This window comes from Somniosus microcephalus, unplaced genomic scaffold (genome assembly GCF_052327205.1).
Source record: "Somniosus microcephalus isolate GS21.2 unplaced genomic scaffold, FLI_Smic_1.0 unresolved_chr6, whole genome shotgun sequence".
Taxonomy (NCBI): Eukaryota; Metazoa; Chordata; class Chondrichthyes; order Squaliformes; family Somniosidae; genus Somniosus; species Somniosus microcephalus.
This window is the reverse complement of record NW_028225184.1, coordinates 10,061,382-10,077,507: the sequence shown is the minus strand read 5'-3', so window position 1 is coordinate 10,077,507 and position 16,126 is coordinate 10,061,382. Positions and strand designations below refer to the sequence as shown.

At 58.5% G+C, this 16,126-nt stretch overlaps 1 protein-coding gene across 1 annotated transcript; it reads left to right on the top strand.

The window, feature by feature from the left end:
* Positions 1–1,896: 1,896 nt before the first annotated feature.
* Positions 1,897–15,136, top strand: LOC147087044 (death effector domain-containing protein-like). Its single transcript, XM_085978018.1, has 5 exons — positions 1,897–2,065; positions 6,448–6,596; positions 9,721–9,838; positions 10,484–10,627; positions 12,708–15,136. Exons 1-5 carry the CDS (start codon positions 1,897–1,899, stop codon positions 13,085–13,087), a joined length of 960 nt encoding a protein of 319 aa, XP_085834144.1. The 3' UTR covers positions 13,088–15,136.
* Positions 15,137–16,126: the final 990 nt, after the last annotated feature.

The window sequence follows — 16,126 nt, the reverse complement described above, 5'->3', positions numbered from 1 at the left end:
AGCACGGGTTAGATACAGAGTAAAGCTCCCTCTACACTGTCCCATCAAACACTCCCAGGGCAGGTACAGCACGGGGTTAGATACAGAGTAAAGCTCCCTCTACACTGTCCCATCAAACACTCCCAGGGCTGGTACAGCACGGGGTTAGATACAGAGTAAAGCTCCCTCTACACTGTCCCATCAAACACTCCCAGGGCAGGTACAGCACGGGGTTAGATACAGAGTAAAGCTCCCTCTACACTGTCGCATCAAACACTCCCAGGGCAGGTACAGCATGGGTTAGATACAGAGTAAAGCTCCCTCTAAACTGTCCCATCAAACACTCCCAGGGCAGGTACAGCACGGGGTTAGATACAGAGTAAAGCTCCCTCTACACTGTCCCATCAAACACTCCCAGGGCAGGTACAGCACGGGTTAGATGCAGAGTAAAGCTGTGCAGAGAAGAGAAATATTGTGAGAACGAAAGAGTTGGCACAGACCCGATCAGCAGAATAGCCTCCTCCTGTGCTGTACTGTTCGACGATTCTATTCGATGATCACACAGACTAATTAACAGAACGCCAGATAGCGCTGAGCGAGTGGACACGTTTGGAGAGCTGCGTGTTCACGGTGGAGGCATTAATTAATTAATTACCCATCGTCTGCATCATCTCCCTGTCACACTGTCGCTGCTGCAGCAGGGAAGGACGTTTGATGTGTCGTGGGCCTTCTATCACCACACCGCAAAAGAGTGCGTCGCATTTGCTCAGAGGGCCTCCTCCTGCTCCTGTGTGACAGGCTCGAGGGGACTGAATGGGCCTCCTCCTGTTCCTGTGTAACAGGCTCGAGGGGCTGAATGGGCCTCCTCCTGTTCCTGTGTAACAGGCTCAAGGGGTCTGAATGGACCTCCTCCTGTTCCTGTGTAACAGGCTCGAGGGGTCTGAATGGACCTCCTCCTGTTCCTGTGTAACAGGCTCGAGGGGCTGAATGGGCTTCCTCCTGTTCCTGTGTAACAGGCTCGAGGGGACTAAATGGGCCTCCTCCTGTTCCTGTGTAACAGGCCCGAGGGGCTGAACGGGCCGCCTCCTGTTCCTGTGTAACAGGCTCGAGGGGGATGAACGGGCCTCCTCCTGTTCCTGTGTGACAGGCTCGAGGGGAGCTGAACGGGCCTCCTCCTGTTCCTGTGTAACAGGCTCGAGGGGGCTGAACGGGCCTCCTCCTGTTCCTGTGTGACAGGCTCGAGGTGGCTGAACGGGCCTCCTCCCGCTCCTGTGTGACAGGCTCGAGGGGGCTGAACGGGCCTCCTGCTGTTCCTGTGTAACAGGCTCGAGGGGGCTGAATGGGCCTCCTCCTGTTCCTGTGTAACGGGCTCGAGGGGCTGAACGGGCCTCCTCCTGTTCCTGTGTAACAGGCTCGAGGGGGCTGAACGGGCCTCCTCCTGTTCCTGTGTAACAGGCTCGAGGGCCTGAACGGGCCTCCTCCTGTTCCTGTGTAACAGGCTCGAGGGGGCTGAACGGGCCTCCTCCTGTTCCTGTGTGACAGGCTCGAGGGGGCTGAACGGGCCTCCTCCCGCTCCTGTGTGACAGGCTCGAGGGGGCTGAATGGGCCTCCTGTTGTTCCTGTGTAACAGGCTCGAGGGGGCTGAATGGGCCTCCTCCTGTTCCTGTGTAACGGGCTCGAGGGGCTGAACGGGCCTCCTCCTGTTCCTGTGTAACAGGCTCGAGGGGTCTGAATGGACCTCCTCCTGTTCCTGTGTAACAGGCTCGAGGGGCTGAATGGGCTTCCTCCTGTTCCTGTGTAACAGGCTCGAGGGCCTGAACGGGCCTCCTCCTGTTCCTGTGTAATGGTCGAGGGGGCTGAACGGGCCTCCTCCTGTTCCTGACTCTCTATCCTGAGAGACTCCGGGCTCGGACGAGTATGATTTCCCACAGTTCCACGGAGAGCAAAATTGAGCTGGATTTTCTGAAGTCGTGGAGCAAATTGTGTGGAATCGAAGGCCAGATAGTCGGGTGTTTCATCCTCTCACCAGCGTCCGAAATAGAGGATGGAACTCGCAAGGATGTGACTAACATGGACTTTCAAACAGGTAGGCGTGACTCCAGCCAAACTTCGAGACGGCAGACAGGCTCTCTGCTTAACGTCTCATCCGCAAGACACTGCAGGAGTTTCTAGGGACTGAACGGCCTCCTGTTCCTGGGTCAAATATGAGGTGCTGAATGGTAGGACTGCGGGGTAGTACCGAGGGAGCGCCGCACTGTCGGAGGGTCAGTACCGGGGGGGAGCGTCGCACTGTCGGAGGGGCAGTACTTGGGGGGAGCGTTGCACTGTCGGAGGGGCAGTACCGAGGGAGCGCCGCACTGTCGGAGGGGCAGTACCGAGGGAGCGCCGCACCGTCGGAAGCGCAGTACCGAGGGAGCGCCGCACCGTCGGACGGTCAGTACCGGGGGGGTGCGCCGCACCGTCGGAAGGTCAGCACCGAGGGAGCGCCGCACCGTCGGAGGGGCCGGTACCGAGTGAGTGCAGCACTAGAAACATAGAAGATAGGAGCAGGAGTAGGCCGTTCGGCCCCTCGAGCCTGCTCCGCCATTCAACGCGATCGTGGCTGATTGTCCAAATTCAGTACCCTGTCCCTGCTTTCTCCCCATAGCCCTTGATCCTTTTAGCCTTAAGAAATATATCTAACTCCTTGAATATATTTAATGAATTGCCCTCAACTGCCTTATGTGGTAGAGAATTCCACAGGTTCACCACTCTCTGGGTGAAGAAATTCCTCCTCATCTCTGTCCTAAATGGCTTACACCTTATCCTTAGACTGTGTCCCCTGGTTCTGGACTCCCTGACCATCGGGAACATCCTTCCTGCATCTAGTCTGTCTGGTCCTGTTAGAATTTTATAAGTTTCAATGAGATGCCCTCTCATTCTTCTAAACTCCAACGAGTACAAGCCCAATCGACCCAATCTCTCCTCATACATCATTCCTGCCATCCCAGGTATCAGCCTGGTGAATCTTCGCTGCACTCCCTCCACGGCAAGAACATCCTTCCTCAGATAAGGCGACCAAAACAGCACACAATACTCGAGGTGTGTTCTCAACTGCAGCAAGACATCCTCGCTCCTGTACTCGAATCCTCTCGCTACGAAGGCCAACGTAACATTTGCCTTCTTAACCGCCTGCTGCACCTGCACGCTTACCTTCAGCGACTGGTGCACAAGGACGCCCAGGTCTCGTTGCACTTCCCCTTCTCCCAATCTGTTGCCGTTCAGATAATAATCTGCCTTCCTGTTTTTGCCACCGAAGCGGATAACCTCGCATTTATCCACATTATACTGCATCTGCCACGTCGCCCAACCTGTCCAAATCGTGCTGGAGTTTCTCTGCATCCTCCTCACAGCACATGCGCCCACCCAGCTTTGTGTCATGTTTGAAGGCGCTATATAAGGACAAGTTGTTCATGGCTACGACAAAACAGGCCACAAGGTTGCAGAAGGGCTTTCGCCGGCTGAAGTGGCGAAGTCAAACCTCTGCAGTTGTGAAATACAGGATGCGACGTAACACACGAACAGTCGCCCAGGTGCTTTCTGGCCCGCTTTTGACAACTTTTATCAGCGTGTGGACACTTTTGGGGCTTTGATAATGACAGCTGGCAGGTTGCCCGCCGCACAGGATGTGTGAGTGTGAAAGTACGACAGCTCCAACAATTGACTTTTTTTTTTTCCATTCGTTTGCCTGTCGCTGGCCAGGCCAGAACTGTAAGTGGTTTCTGATCCATAGAAACATAGAAGATAGGAGCAGGAGGAGGCCATTCGGCCCCTCGAGCCTGCCCCGCCATTCAACGCGATCGTGGCTGACCATCCAAATTCAGTACCCTGTCCCTGCTTTCTCCCCATCTCCCTCGATCCCTTTAGCCTTAAGAAATATATCCAACTCCTTCTTGAATATATTTAATGACTTGGCCTCTACTGCCTTCTGTGGTAGAGAATTCCACAGGTTCACCACTCTCTGGGTGAAGAAATTCCTCCTCATCTCAGTCCTAAACGGCTTACCCCTTATCCTTAGACTGTGACCCCTGGTTCTGGACTCCCCGACCGTCGGGAACATCCTTCCTGCACCCGGTCCTGTCAGAATTGTATAAGTTTTGATGAGATCCCCTCTCATTCTTCTGAACTCCGACGAGTATAAGCCCAATCGACCCAATCTCTCCTCGTACGTCATTCCTGCCATCCCTGGTATCGGCCTGGTGAATCTTCGCTGCACTCCCTCCGTGGCAAGAACGTCCATCCTCAGGTAAGGCGACCAAAACAGCGCACGATACTCGAGGTGTGTTCTCAACTGCAGCAAGACATCCTCGCTCCTGTACTCGAATCCTTTCGCTACGAAGGCCGACGTACCATTTGCCTTCTTAACCGCCTGCTGCACCTGCATGCTTACCTTCAGCGACTGGTGCACAAGGACACCCAGGTCTCGTTGCACTTCCCCTTCTCCCAATCTATTGCCGTTCAGATAATAATCTGCCTTCCTGTTTTTGCCACCGAAGCGGATAACCTCGCATTTATCCACGTTATACTGCAACTGCCGTGCTTCTGCCCAATCCCCCAACCTGTCCAAATCGCCCTGGAGTTTCTCGGCATCCTCCTCACAGCACACACGCCCACCCAGCTTTGTGTCGTCTGCAAACTTGGAGATATTACATCCAGTTCCCTCGTCCAGATCGTTAATATATATTGTGAATAGCCGGGGCCCAAGGACTGATCCCTGCAGTACCCCACTAGTCACGGCCTGCCACTCGGAAAAAGACCCGTTTATTCCAACTCTTTGCTTTCTGTCCGCCAGCCAGTTCTCTATCCAAGTCAATACCTTGCCCCCAGTCCCACGTGCCTTAACTTTGCACGCTAGTGTCTCATGCGGGACTTTATCGAAAGCCTTCCGAAACACCGGCTAAAACACGCACTACTAAACGAAATCACTATCCCCGTGGAGAATAAAACCCGGATTACAATCGACAGGCACAGAGTACAAAAGAACGACGGAAAACGCCGCGAAAAACTCAGCAGGCCAGGCGGCGTCCGCGGAGAGAGAAACAGAGTCGACGTTTCGGCTACATCGGACGCGACTGGTCACGCCGAGAAAGCCATCGGACTCGAATCGACCGGCATTCCCACACAGAACGAGAGCAGCACGTGGCGGGGCCGGGCTCTCCCGGCACGGCCTCCCCACCTCGAAGCCACTTCAGCGACCTCAGTTCAACGCCACCGTTCAAGCGAGCCTCACCCGGTCTCCGGAGCCCTCCGCGGCCTCGGCCTCGCCTCACTCCCCGGACTCCCCCGACTCCCGTCACCCCGGGCAGTCCGTCCCGGGCCCACTCTGTGAAGCGCCGCACTCCATGCAAGGCCGCACCGCCGAGCCTCTCTTTATAGGTGCTGCAAGCAGGACTTGCTGAGGCCGAGTGCAGGAGAAGCAGCGTCCTCACATGACTGGCCTCGCCCTTGTCAAGTGCCTTCAGCTGCACACAGTGGCTGGCCTCCCGAGTTAACCCTCGCAGCGCCAGGAGGGAGCCCCCCGCTCTGCCATTAACCCTCGCTGCGTCAGGCAGCGCCCCGCTCTGCCATTAACCCTCACTGCGCCGGGCCCCGCCCCCGCTCTGCCATTAACCCTCGCTGCGTCGGGCAGCGCCCCGCTCTGCCATTAACCCTCGCTGCGCCGGGCCCCGCCCCGCTCCGCATTTAACCCTCGCTGCGCCGGGCCCCGCCCCCGCTCTGCCATTAACCCTCGCTGCGTCGGGCAGCGCCCCGCTCTGCCATTAACCCTCGCTGCGCCGGGCCCCGCCCCCGCTCCGCCTTTAACCCTCGCTGCGCCAGGCCCCGCCCCGCTCCGCATTTAACCCTCGCTGCGCCGGGCCCCGCCCCGCTCCGCCTTTAACCCTCGCTGCGCCAGGCCCCGCCCCGCTCCGCATTTAACCCTCGCTGCGCCGGGCCCCGCCCCCGCTCCGCCTTTAACCCTCGCTGCGCCGGGCCCCGCCCCCGCTCCGCCTTTAACCCTCGCTGCGCCAGGCCCCGCCCCCGCTCCGCCTTTAACCCTCGCTGCGCCGGGCCCCGCCCCGCTCTGCCGTTAACCCTCGCAGCGCCAGGCCCCGCCCCCGCTCCGCATTTATCCCTCGCTGCGCCGAGGCCAATTCGTTAAGGATACTCGACGAGGAGTCGGAGATGTTTCTCGAGGCTAAGGGCGTCGAGGGAGACGGGGAGAAGGCAGGGACCGGGTGCTGAATTTGGACGATCGGCCGCGATCTCGTCGAGCGGCGGAGCGGGCCCGAGGGGCCGAACGGCCTGCTCCTATCGACGTTTCTAAGCAGAGGGTCGCGGTCGACGGGGGTTTGTGCGACCGGGAGGCCGTTTCCGGCGGCGTTCCGCAGGGCTCGGCACTCGGTCCCTCGCTTTTTGCGGTACACGTCGACGACCTCGACTTGAACACAGGGGGTCGGATGAAGAAGTTTGCAGACGAGACGAAAATCGGCCGCGCGGCCGAGACCGAAGAAGGAAGCCGCAGACCGCAGGAAGACAGCAATAAATCGGTCAGGCGGCCAGAACAGCGGCAAATGCGATTCAATCCGGAGCAGCGCGAGGTAGCGCACGTGGGGAGGGCCGACGAGGAAAGGGAACACACGTTAAACGGTGGGACGCCGAGCAGCGCAGAGGAACAAAGGGACCTCGCGGTGCACGTCCACAGATCCCCGAAGGTAGCAGGCCAGGTGGATAAGGCGGTTAAGAAGGCGTACGGCGCGCTCGCCTTCATTAGCCGTGGCATAGAACACAAGAGCAGGGAGGTTATGCTTCAACTGTACAGGACGCTAGATCATCACATCAAATCAAATCAACTTTGACCGTCACCGTTAGCGCACAAGCGCGGTACGACGAAACGTAGGCTCGCCGCTGCCGAGAGCGTACGTTTAGATCGAGACATTTCAACGTTCGACATTCATTCGGCTCGCGACACATTCACATCAACGCGACCGCAATAAAGCGCGTCGGCAGACGCGCAGGCTTTAGAGTTGATTTGCGGAGTTCGGTCGGACGACAGCCCCGGGAAAGGAGCCGTTCCGAAATCCGGTCGTCCGGGTGCGAACGCACCCGTAGCGTCTCCCAGACGGCAGGAGGGCGAACAGACCGCGGCCGGGGCGGGTAGGCTCTTCGACGACGGCCCGCGACCTCCGTAGACAGCGTTTCTGGCACACGCGCTCTATTACGGTCGGTAGCCGGGCGCCGGTAACGCGTCGGGCGGTTTGGACCGCCCGCCGCAGGGCTTTCCGGTCGCAGCAGCCGCAGCTGCCGTACCGCGCCGCCAGACGGTTTGCCTCGTCTACAATACCGCGTGCGGTTCTGGTCGCCGCATTACAGGATCGACGCGATCGCACTCGAGAGGGGACGGAGGAGATTTACAAGGATGTCGCCGAGAGTAGAGAATCGCCGCTAGGAGGATAGGCTGGGCTCGTTATCCTTGGGACAGAGTAGGCCGAGGGGAGACCTTTATTGAGGTGGGTCAAATTATGACGGGCCTAGATAGAGTGGCTCGAAAGGACCTCTTTCCCTCAGCGGAGGGCTCTCGAACCAGGGGGCGCAGATTTAAAGTAATCGGGGGAAGGGTCAGAGGGGATTCGAAGGGACATTTCTTCACCCAGAGGGTCGTGGGGGTCTGGAGCTCCCTGCCCGAAAGGGGCGGGAGAGGCAGGAACCCTCGCCGCATTGACAATGCGCTCGGACGCGCACTCGGGACGCTCCGACACGCAGGGCCACGCACCAAGAGCCGGGAAGCGGGATCGGGCAGGACAGCTCTTTACCGGCCGGCGCGGACACGGCGCGCCGAAACGGCCTCATTCCGCGCCGTCGCTTTCGACGATTCCCCACGCGGGGATCCGACGCCGTGTTTTCCGACGACGTCGGTACAAAGAAGGTTCGCTCGGTCGATCCCGGGGACGAGGGGACGGACGCACGAGGAGAGGTCGAGTAGATCGGGACTCTACTCGTTGGAGTTCAGAAGAACGAGAGGCCATCTTATCGAAACGTAGAAGGTCGCGAAGGGGTTGGATCGGGCGGATGCGGGGAGGGCGTTGCCGACGACGGGCGAAACTAGAACTAGGGGGCGGAGTCTTAGAATAAGGGGCTGCTCTTTCAAAACCGAGACGAGGAGGAACTACTTCGCTCAGAGGGCGGTAGGTCCATGGAATATGCTGCCCCAAAAAGCTGTCCAAGCTACATCGTGACATCAATTTCAAACAGAAATAGACACTTTCCTAGAAGTCAAGGGAATTAAGGGTTACGGGGAGCGGGCAGGAATTTGGACACGAGTCTAGGTCCGGATCGGTCGCGGCCCCGCGGGTAGCGGAGCGGGCCCAGGGGCCGCGTAGCCCGATCCCGCTCCGATTTCGTGCGTCCGATTCCGTTAGATTCAGGAGACGGTTCCGTCACAGCGGATCGGCGGTCAGGATCGGATCGGCCGCGATCTCGTCGAACGGCGGAGCGGGCCCGAGGGGCCGAACGGCCGACTCCTGCTCCGACCTTCTATGTTTCTATGTCTGCTGTGGCGTTTCGAGTGCTCGTCTAAATGCTTCTCGAATGTCGTGAGGGTCCCTGCCTCGACCACCCTTTCAGGCGGTGAGTTCCAGATTCCAACCACCCTCTGGGTGAATAAGTTCTTCCTCAAATCCCCTCTAAACCTCCCGCCCCTTACCTTGAAACTATGCCCCCTGGTTATTGACCCCTCTACTCGGGGGGTGGGGGGGGGAAAGTTCCTTTCTATCTACCCTATCTACGCCCCTCGTAATTATCATCTGAACGGCAATAGATTGGGAGAAGGGGAAGTGCAACGAGACCTGGGTGTCCTTGTGCACCAGTCGCTGCAGGTAAGCATGCAGGCAGTTAAGAAGGCAAATGGTATGTTGGCCTTCGTAGTGAGAGGATTCGAGTACAAGAACAAGGATGTCTTGCTGCAGTTGCACAGGGCCTTGGTGAGGCCACACCTTGAGTATTGTGTGCAGTTTTGGTCACCTTATCTGAGGAAGGATGTTCTTGCCATGGAGGGAGTGCAGCGAAGATTCACCAGACTGATACCTGGGATGGCAGGAATGACGTATGAGGAGAGATTGGGTCGATTGGGCTTGTACTCGCTAGAGTTTAGAAGAATGAGAGGGGATCTCATCGAAACTTATAAAATTCTAACAGGACTGGACAGACTAGATGCAGGAAGGATGTTCCCGATGGTCGGGGAGTCCAGAACCAGGGGTCACAGTCTAAGGATAAGGGGTAAACCATTTAGGACTGAAATGAGGAGCGATTTCTTCACTCAGAGGGCGGTGAATCTTTGGAACTCTCTGCCCCACAGGGCTGCGGAGGCTCCGTCATCGAGTATATTCAAGACGGAAATCGAGAGATTTTTGGACTCTAGGGGAATCCAGGGAAAGTGGAATTGTGTGCAAATTAGCTGCCGCGGTTCCTACATTTAAAACACTGAGCACCTTGGCTGTGAAGTGCTTTGGAACGTCCTGAGGTGGAAGAAGGCGAGTTCTGTCCATTCTTGTCTGGCACGTTTCCAGCACCGCAGATAATTACCGGAAAGGGATCTATTCGGTGTCTGAGGTTGGGCCGATTCTAAAGGTACAGGGAGGCTCCGGGAGCTCGGAGATCCGGCGGGAAACGTGGTGACCGAGCCGATAGTGTAACAGGTGCCGGCGAACAGACAGCTAACTCCTTCTCCTCCTCCATCTTCCAGTGTCTCCGGATCCGGTGGACAAATACCTGGAGGACACGTCAGTGACATACGTGATGCCTCGAACATTGTCGGCGACTGGAGGATCAGAATACGGCAAATCAGGTACAGCACGGGGTTCGATACAGAGTAAAGCTCCCTCTACACTGTCCCGTCAAACACTCCCAGGGCAGGTACAGCACGGGGTTCGATACAGAGTAAAGCTCCCAGGGCAGGTACAGCAGAGGTTAGATACAGAGTAAAGCTCCCTCTACACTGTCCCATCAAAGACTCCCAGGGCAGGTACAGCATGGGTGAGATACAGAGTAAAGCTCCCTCTGCACTGTCCCATCAAACACTCCCAGGGCAGGTACAGCACGGGGTTAGATACAGAGTAAAGCTCCCTCTACACTGTCCCATCAAACACTCCCAGGGCAGGTACAGCACGGGTTAGATACAGAGTAAAGCTCCCTCTACACTGTCCCATCAAACACTCCCAAGGCAGGTACAACACGGGTTAGATACAGAGTAAAGCTCCCTCTACACTCTCCCATCAAACACTCCCAGGGCAGGTACAGCACGGGGTTAGATACAGAGTAAAGCTCCCTCTAAACTGTCCCATCAAACACTCCCAGGGCAGGTACAGCACGGGTTAGATACAGAGTAAAGCTCCCTCTACACTGTCCCATCAAACACTCCCAGGGCAGGTACAGCACAGGGTTAGATACAGAGTAAAGCTCCCTCTACACTCTCCCATTACTCTTTCTGCAGATCTGTCCCATCGCTTGCTGTACTGTTCCCCCGCCACTCCGCAGCCCCTCCGACAGAGACTGTATCGGGGCAGAGCCCCTGGGAACTCTCGGGGCAAGCGGAAGAAATCGACTGTCCTGGACACCAAGGAGAAGCAGACTTGCGGTGAGAGTCTGATCGTAGCGCGTGGTCTCCGCCTGTCCGTCCCTCACTGTTCCCTGTCCGCCTATGGGACTCCCCCTCCTCCATCCCGTCACATCGATGCAGTCGCGGCCCCAGAATCTCCTGCAATGGCTTCTCATCCCGCGTTTCTCGATCCCTCCACAGTGTCTGAATCCAGGGCCAGCAGAAATTTACTTCCGGCTCAATATGCACAAACTGTATTCCCCAGCCGCCGACTCCGTCCCTCTCCCTGGCCACAGTCTGAGGCTTAACCACACAGTTGGCAAACCTCGGTGTCCCCTTCCACCCCGAGATCAGTTTTCCCACCACCCGTCCACTCCGTACCCAAGACCGCCTCGTTCCACCTCTGGAACATCGCCCATCTCTGCCTTTGCCTCAGCTCATCCGCTGCTGAAACCCTCGTCCATGTCTTTGACCCCTCTAGACTTGACTATTCCAATGCACTCCTGGCCAGCCTCCCACGTTCCGCCCTACCTAAACTTGAGGTCATCCAAAACTCCCGCTGCCCCGTGTCCTAACTCGTCCCGTTCACCCGTCACCCCGTGCTCGCTGCCCCACATTGGCTCCCAGTCCGGCAACGCCTCGATTTTAAAATTCTCATCCTCGTTTTCAAATCCTCTCCATGGCCTCCTCGCTCCCTCCCTATCTCTGTAACCTCCTCCAGCCCCTACAACCCTCCCTATCTCTGTAACCTCCTCCAGCCCCTACACCCCTCCCTATCCCTGTAACCTCCTCCAGCCCCTACACCCCTCCCTATCCCTGTAACCTCCTCCAGCCCCGACACCCCTCCCTATCTCTGTAACCTCCTCCAGCCCCTACACCCCTCCCTATCTCTGTAACCTCCTCCAGCCCCGACACCCCTCCCTATCCCTGTAACCTCCTCCAGCCCCGACACCCCTCCCTATCCCTGTAACCTCCTCCAGCCCCGACACCCCTCCCTATCCCTGTAACCTCCTCCAGCCCCGACACCCCTCCCTATCCCTGTAACCTCCTCCAGCCCCTACACCCCTCCCTATCCCTGTAACCTCCTCCAGCCCCTACACCCCTCCCTATCTCTGTAACCTCCTGCAGCCCCTACACCCCTCCCTATCTCTGTAACCTCCTCCAGCCCCTGCACCCCTCTCTATCTCTGTAACCTCCTCCAGCCCCTACACCACTCCCTATCTCTGTAACCTCCTCCAGCCCCTACAACCCTCCCTATCTCTGTAACCTCCTCCAGCCCCGGCAACCCTCCCTAACTCTGTAACCTCCTCCAGCCCCTGCACCCCTCCCTATCTCTGTAACCTCCTCCAGCCCCTACAACCCTCCCTATCTCTGTAACCTCCTCCAACCCCCGCACCCCTCCCTATCTCTGTAACCTCCTCCAGCCCCTGCACCCCTCTCTATCTCTGTAACCTCCTCCAGCCCCTACACCCCTCCCTATCTCTGTAACCTCCTCCAGCCCCTACAACCCTCCCTATCTCTGTAACCTCCTCCAGCCCCTACACCACTCCCTATCTCTGTAACCTCCTCCAGCCCCTACACCCCTCCCTATCTCTGTAACCTCCTACACCCCTCCCTATCTCTGTAACCTCCTCCAGCCCCTACAACCCTCCCTATCTCTGTAACCCCCTACAACCCTCCCTATCTCTGTGACCTTCTCCAGCCCCTACAACCCTCCGAGATCTCTGCGCTCCTCCAATTCTGCCCTCTTGAGCATCCCCCGATTTCCATCGCTCCACCATTGGCGGCCGTGCCTTCAGCTGCCTGGGCCCCGAGCTCTGGAATTCCCTCCCTAAACCTCTCCGCCTCTCTCTCCTCCTTTAAAAGGCTCCTTAAAACCTCCCTCTTTGACCCAGCTTTTGGTCACCTGCCCTAATATCTCCTGATGTGGCTCCGTGTCAAATTCTGTCAGATAATCGCTCCTGTGAAGCACCTTGGGAGTTTTTACAGCGGTAAAGGTGCTATATAAATGCCAGTTGTTGTTGTCCCTCGCCCTCTGCCTCTCGCCCCTCTGTCCCTCGCCCCTCGCCCTCCCCGCTCTGTTCCTGCTCTAACTCTCTCCCCTCTCTCTCTCTCTCAGATATCCGACTGCGGGTCCGGGCCGAGTACTGCCAGCACGAGACGGCGCTGGACGGCAACGTGTTCTCCAACAAGCCCGACCCGCTGGAGCGCCAGTTCGAGCGCTTCTCCCAGGCCAACACCATCCTGAAGTCTCGGGACCTGGGCTCCATCATCTGCGACATCAAGTTCTCCGAGCTGACCTACCTGGACGCCTTCTGGCGCGACTACATCAACGGCTCGCTGCTGGAGGCCCTCAAGGGCGTCTTCATCACCGACTCCCTCAAGCAGGCGGTGGGGCACGAGGCCATCCGGCTGCTGGTCAATGTGGACGAGGATGACTATTCGGCCGGGCGACAGAGGTTGCTCCACAATCTGATGGGGCACCACGGCGGACCCTGAGGGTTGAATCTGCCCCTCCCTCCGCCCCCTGAGGGGTTTACCCGCCCCTCTGCCCTTCCCTCCGCTCCCTGAGGGGCAGCACGGTCCCTGAGGGGTTTACCCGCCCCTCCCTCCACTCCCTGGGGGCAGCACGGTCCCTGAGTGGTTTACCCGCCCCTCCCTCCGCACCCTGAGAGGCAGCACGGTCCCTGAGGGGCAGCACGGTCCCTGAGGGGTTTACCCGCCCCTCCCTCCGCACCCTCAGGGGCAGCACGGTCCCCGAGTGGTTTACCCGCCCCTCCCTCCGCACCCTGAGAGGCAGCACGGTCCCTGAGGGGCAGCACGGTCCCTGAGGGGTTTACCCGCCCCTCCCTCCGCACCCTCAGGGGCAGCACGGTCCCTGAGGGGTTTACCCTCCACTCCCTCCGCACCCTCGGGCAGCACAGTCCCTGAGGGGTTTACCCGCCCCTCCCTCCTCTCCGAGGGGCAGCACGGTCCCTGAGGGGTTAACCCGCCCCTCCCTCCACTCCCTGAGGGGCAGCACGGTCCCTGAGGGGTTAACCCGCCCCTCCCTCCACTCTCTGAGGGGCAGCACGGTCCCTGAGGGGTTTACCCGCCCCTCCCTCCACTCCGAGGGGCAGCACGGTCCCTGAGGGGTTTACCCGCCCCTCCCTCCGCACCCTGAGGGGCAGCACGGTCCCTGAGTGGTTAACCCGCCCCTCCCTCCGCACCCTGAGGGGCAGCACGGTCCCTGAGGGGTTAACCCACCCCTCCCTCTGCACCGTCAGTGGCAGCACGGCCCCACGAGGGCTCTGCCTACCCCTCTCCCTCCTCCCTCCGCTCCCCGAGGGGCAGCACGGCCCCACGAGGGCTCTGCCTACCCCTCTCCCTCCTCCCTCCGCTCCCCGAGGGGCAGCACGGCCCCACGAGGGCTCTGCCTACCCCTCTCCCCCACCCTCCGCTCCCCGAGGGGCAGCACGGTCCCACGAGGGCTCTGCCTACCCCTCTCTCCCTCCTCCCTCCGCTCCCTCAGGGGCAGCACGGCCCCACGAGTGCTCTGCCTACCCCTCTCCCCCACCCTCCGCTCCCCGAGGGGCAGCACGGCCCCACGAGGGCTCTGCCTACCCCTCTCCCCCACCCTCCGCTCCGAGGGATCTCTCGACCCCCACACCCCCTTCCCCCTGCACCTGGATCTGAGGACCTCTCGCTCCTTGACCCTGATTCTCATACCGTGACCCCGAGGATCTCTCTCTCTCTCTCTCTCTCTCTCTCTCTCTCCCCCTGTCTCCCTCTTTCTCTCTTCTCTCCTGACCGCCACACCCCCTTCCCCCTGCACCTGGATCTGAGGACCTCTCGCTCCCTGACCCTGATTCTCATACCGTGACCCCGAGGATCTCTCGCTCTCTCTCGCTCTCTGTCTCTCTCTCCCTCTCTCTCTCTCTCTCTCTCTCCCTGTCTCCCTCTTTCTCTCTTCTCTCCTGACCCACACAGACCCGTGAAGGGCCCGGGTCTTTTCCCCCTTCCCCCACCCACACTACCCCGTCCCACCCCCCCCAGCTTCCACCGCCCTCCCCTCCCCTCCCCAGCCAGTTCTGAGTTGGCTGATCCCTGGGTGCGGGGGAGGATGTGGCTCTGGTCACTAATACTAGCCTCACTGCCCCGTCTCCCAGGGGAGACACTCCGGATCACCGTGCAGGCGGCATCGGTTCGGCAGCGGCGCACGAGGACAAGGTCGGAGCAGCAACAGAGAAGTTAGCCACCTCCAACTTGTAGATTGACTTCCCCCCGGGAGAGGTTGGAAGGGGGAGCAGGCAGCGACCTCCGACCCTTCACCCCCAACCCTCGGAGATCCCGCTTGAGGAGACTTTCGGTGATTTTTTTTTTCCCCAACATCCTGTGCCTCTCTCTCTGTCTGATTTTTGAGTCGCGGTTTTGGTTTGAATGTCGGCGCGGAGCTAGCCATGAATTATGCGAAGTGTAGCGAACGTGCGATGGTCGTCGGACGTTCTTTCCGCGAGTCGCGAACTGAATTTGTCGTTGTAAAGAAAATAATGAGACCTTTTAACAGTTTGTGCAGCCGAGACTCTTTCCAATCGGCAGTTCGCCATCGACTGTGCCTCACAAGCGTCACGGCACCAGAAAGGAGGAAATCTCCCACTACACTGTCCCATCAAACACTCCCAGGGCAGGTACAGCACGGGGTTAGATACAGAGTAAAGCTCCCTCTACACTGTCCCATCAAACACTCCCAGGGCAGGTACAGCACGGGGTTAGATACAGAGTAAAGCTCCCTCTACACTGTCCCATCAAACACTCCCAGGGCAGGTACAGCACGGGGTTAGATACAGAGTAAAGCTCCCTCTACACTGTCCCATCAAACACTCCCAGGGCAGGTACAGCACGGGGTTAGATACAGAGTAAAGCTCCCTCTACACTGTCCCATCAAACACTCCCAGGGCAGGTACAGCACGGGTTAGATACAGAGTAAAGCTGTCTCTACACTGTCCCATCAAACACTCCCAGGGCAGGTACAGCACGGGTTAGATACAGAGTAAAGCTCCCTCTACACTGTCCCACCAAACACTCCCAGGGCAGGTACAGCACGGGTTAGATACAGAGTAAAGCTCCCTCTACACTGTCCCGTCAAACACTCCCAGGGCAGGTACAGCAACGGGTTAGATACAGAGTAAAGCTCCCTCTACACTGTCCCCATCAAACACTCCCGGGGCAGGTACAGCACGAGGTTAGATACAGAGTAAAGCTGCCTCTACACTGTCTCATCAAACACTCCCAGGGCAGGTACAGCACGGGTTAGATACAGAGTAAAGCTCCCTCTGCACTGTCCCGTCAAACACTCCCAGGGCAGGTACAGCACGGGGTTAGATACAGAGTAAAGCTCCCTCTACACTGTCCCCATCAAACACTCCCGGGGCAGGTACAGCACGGGGTTAGATACAGAGTAAAGCTGCCTCTACGCTGTCCCCATCAAACACTCCCAGGGCAGGTACAGCACGGGTTAGATACAGAGTAAAGCTGTCTCTACACTGTCCCATCAAACAC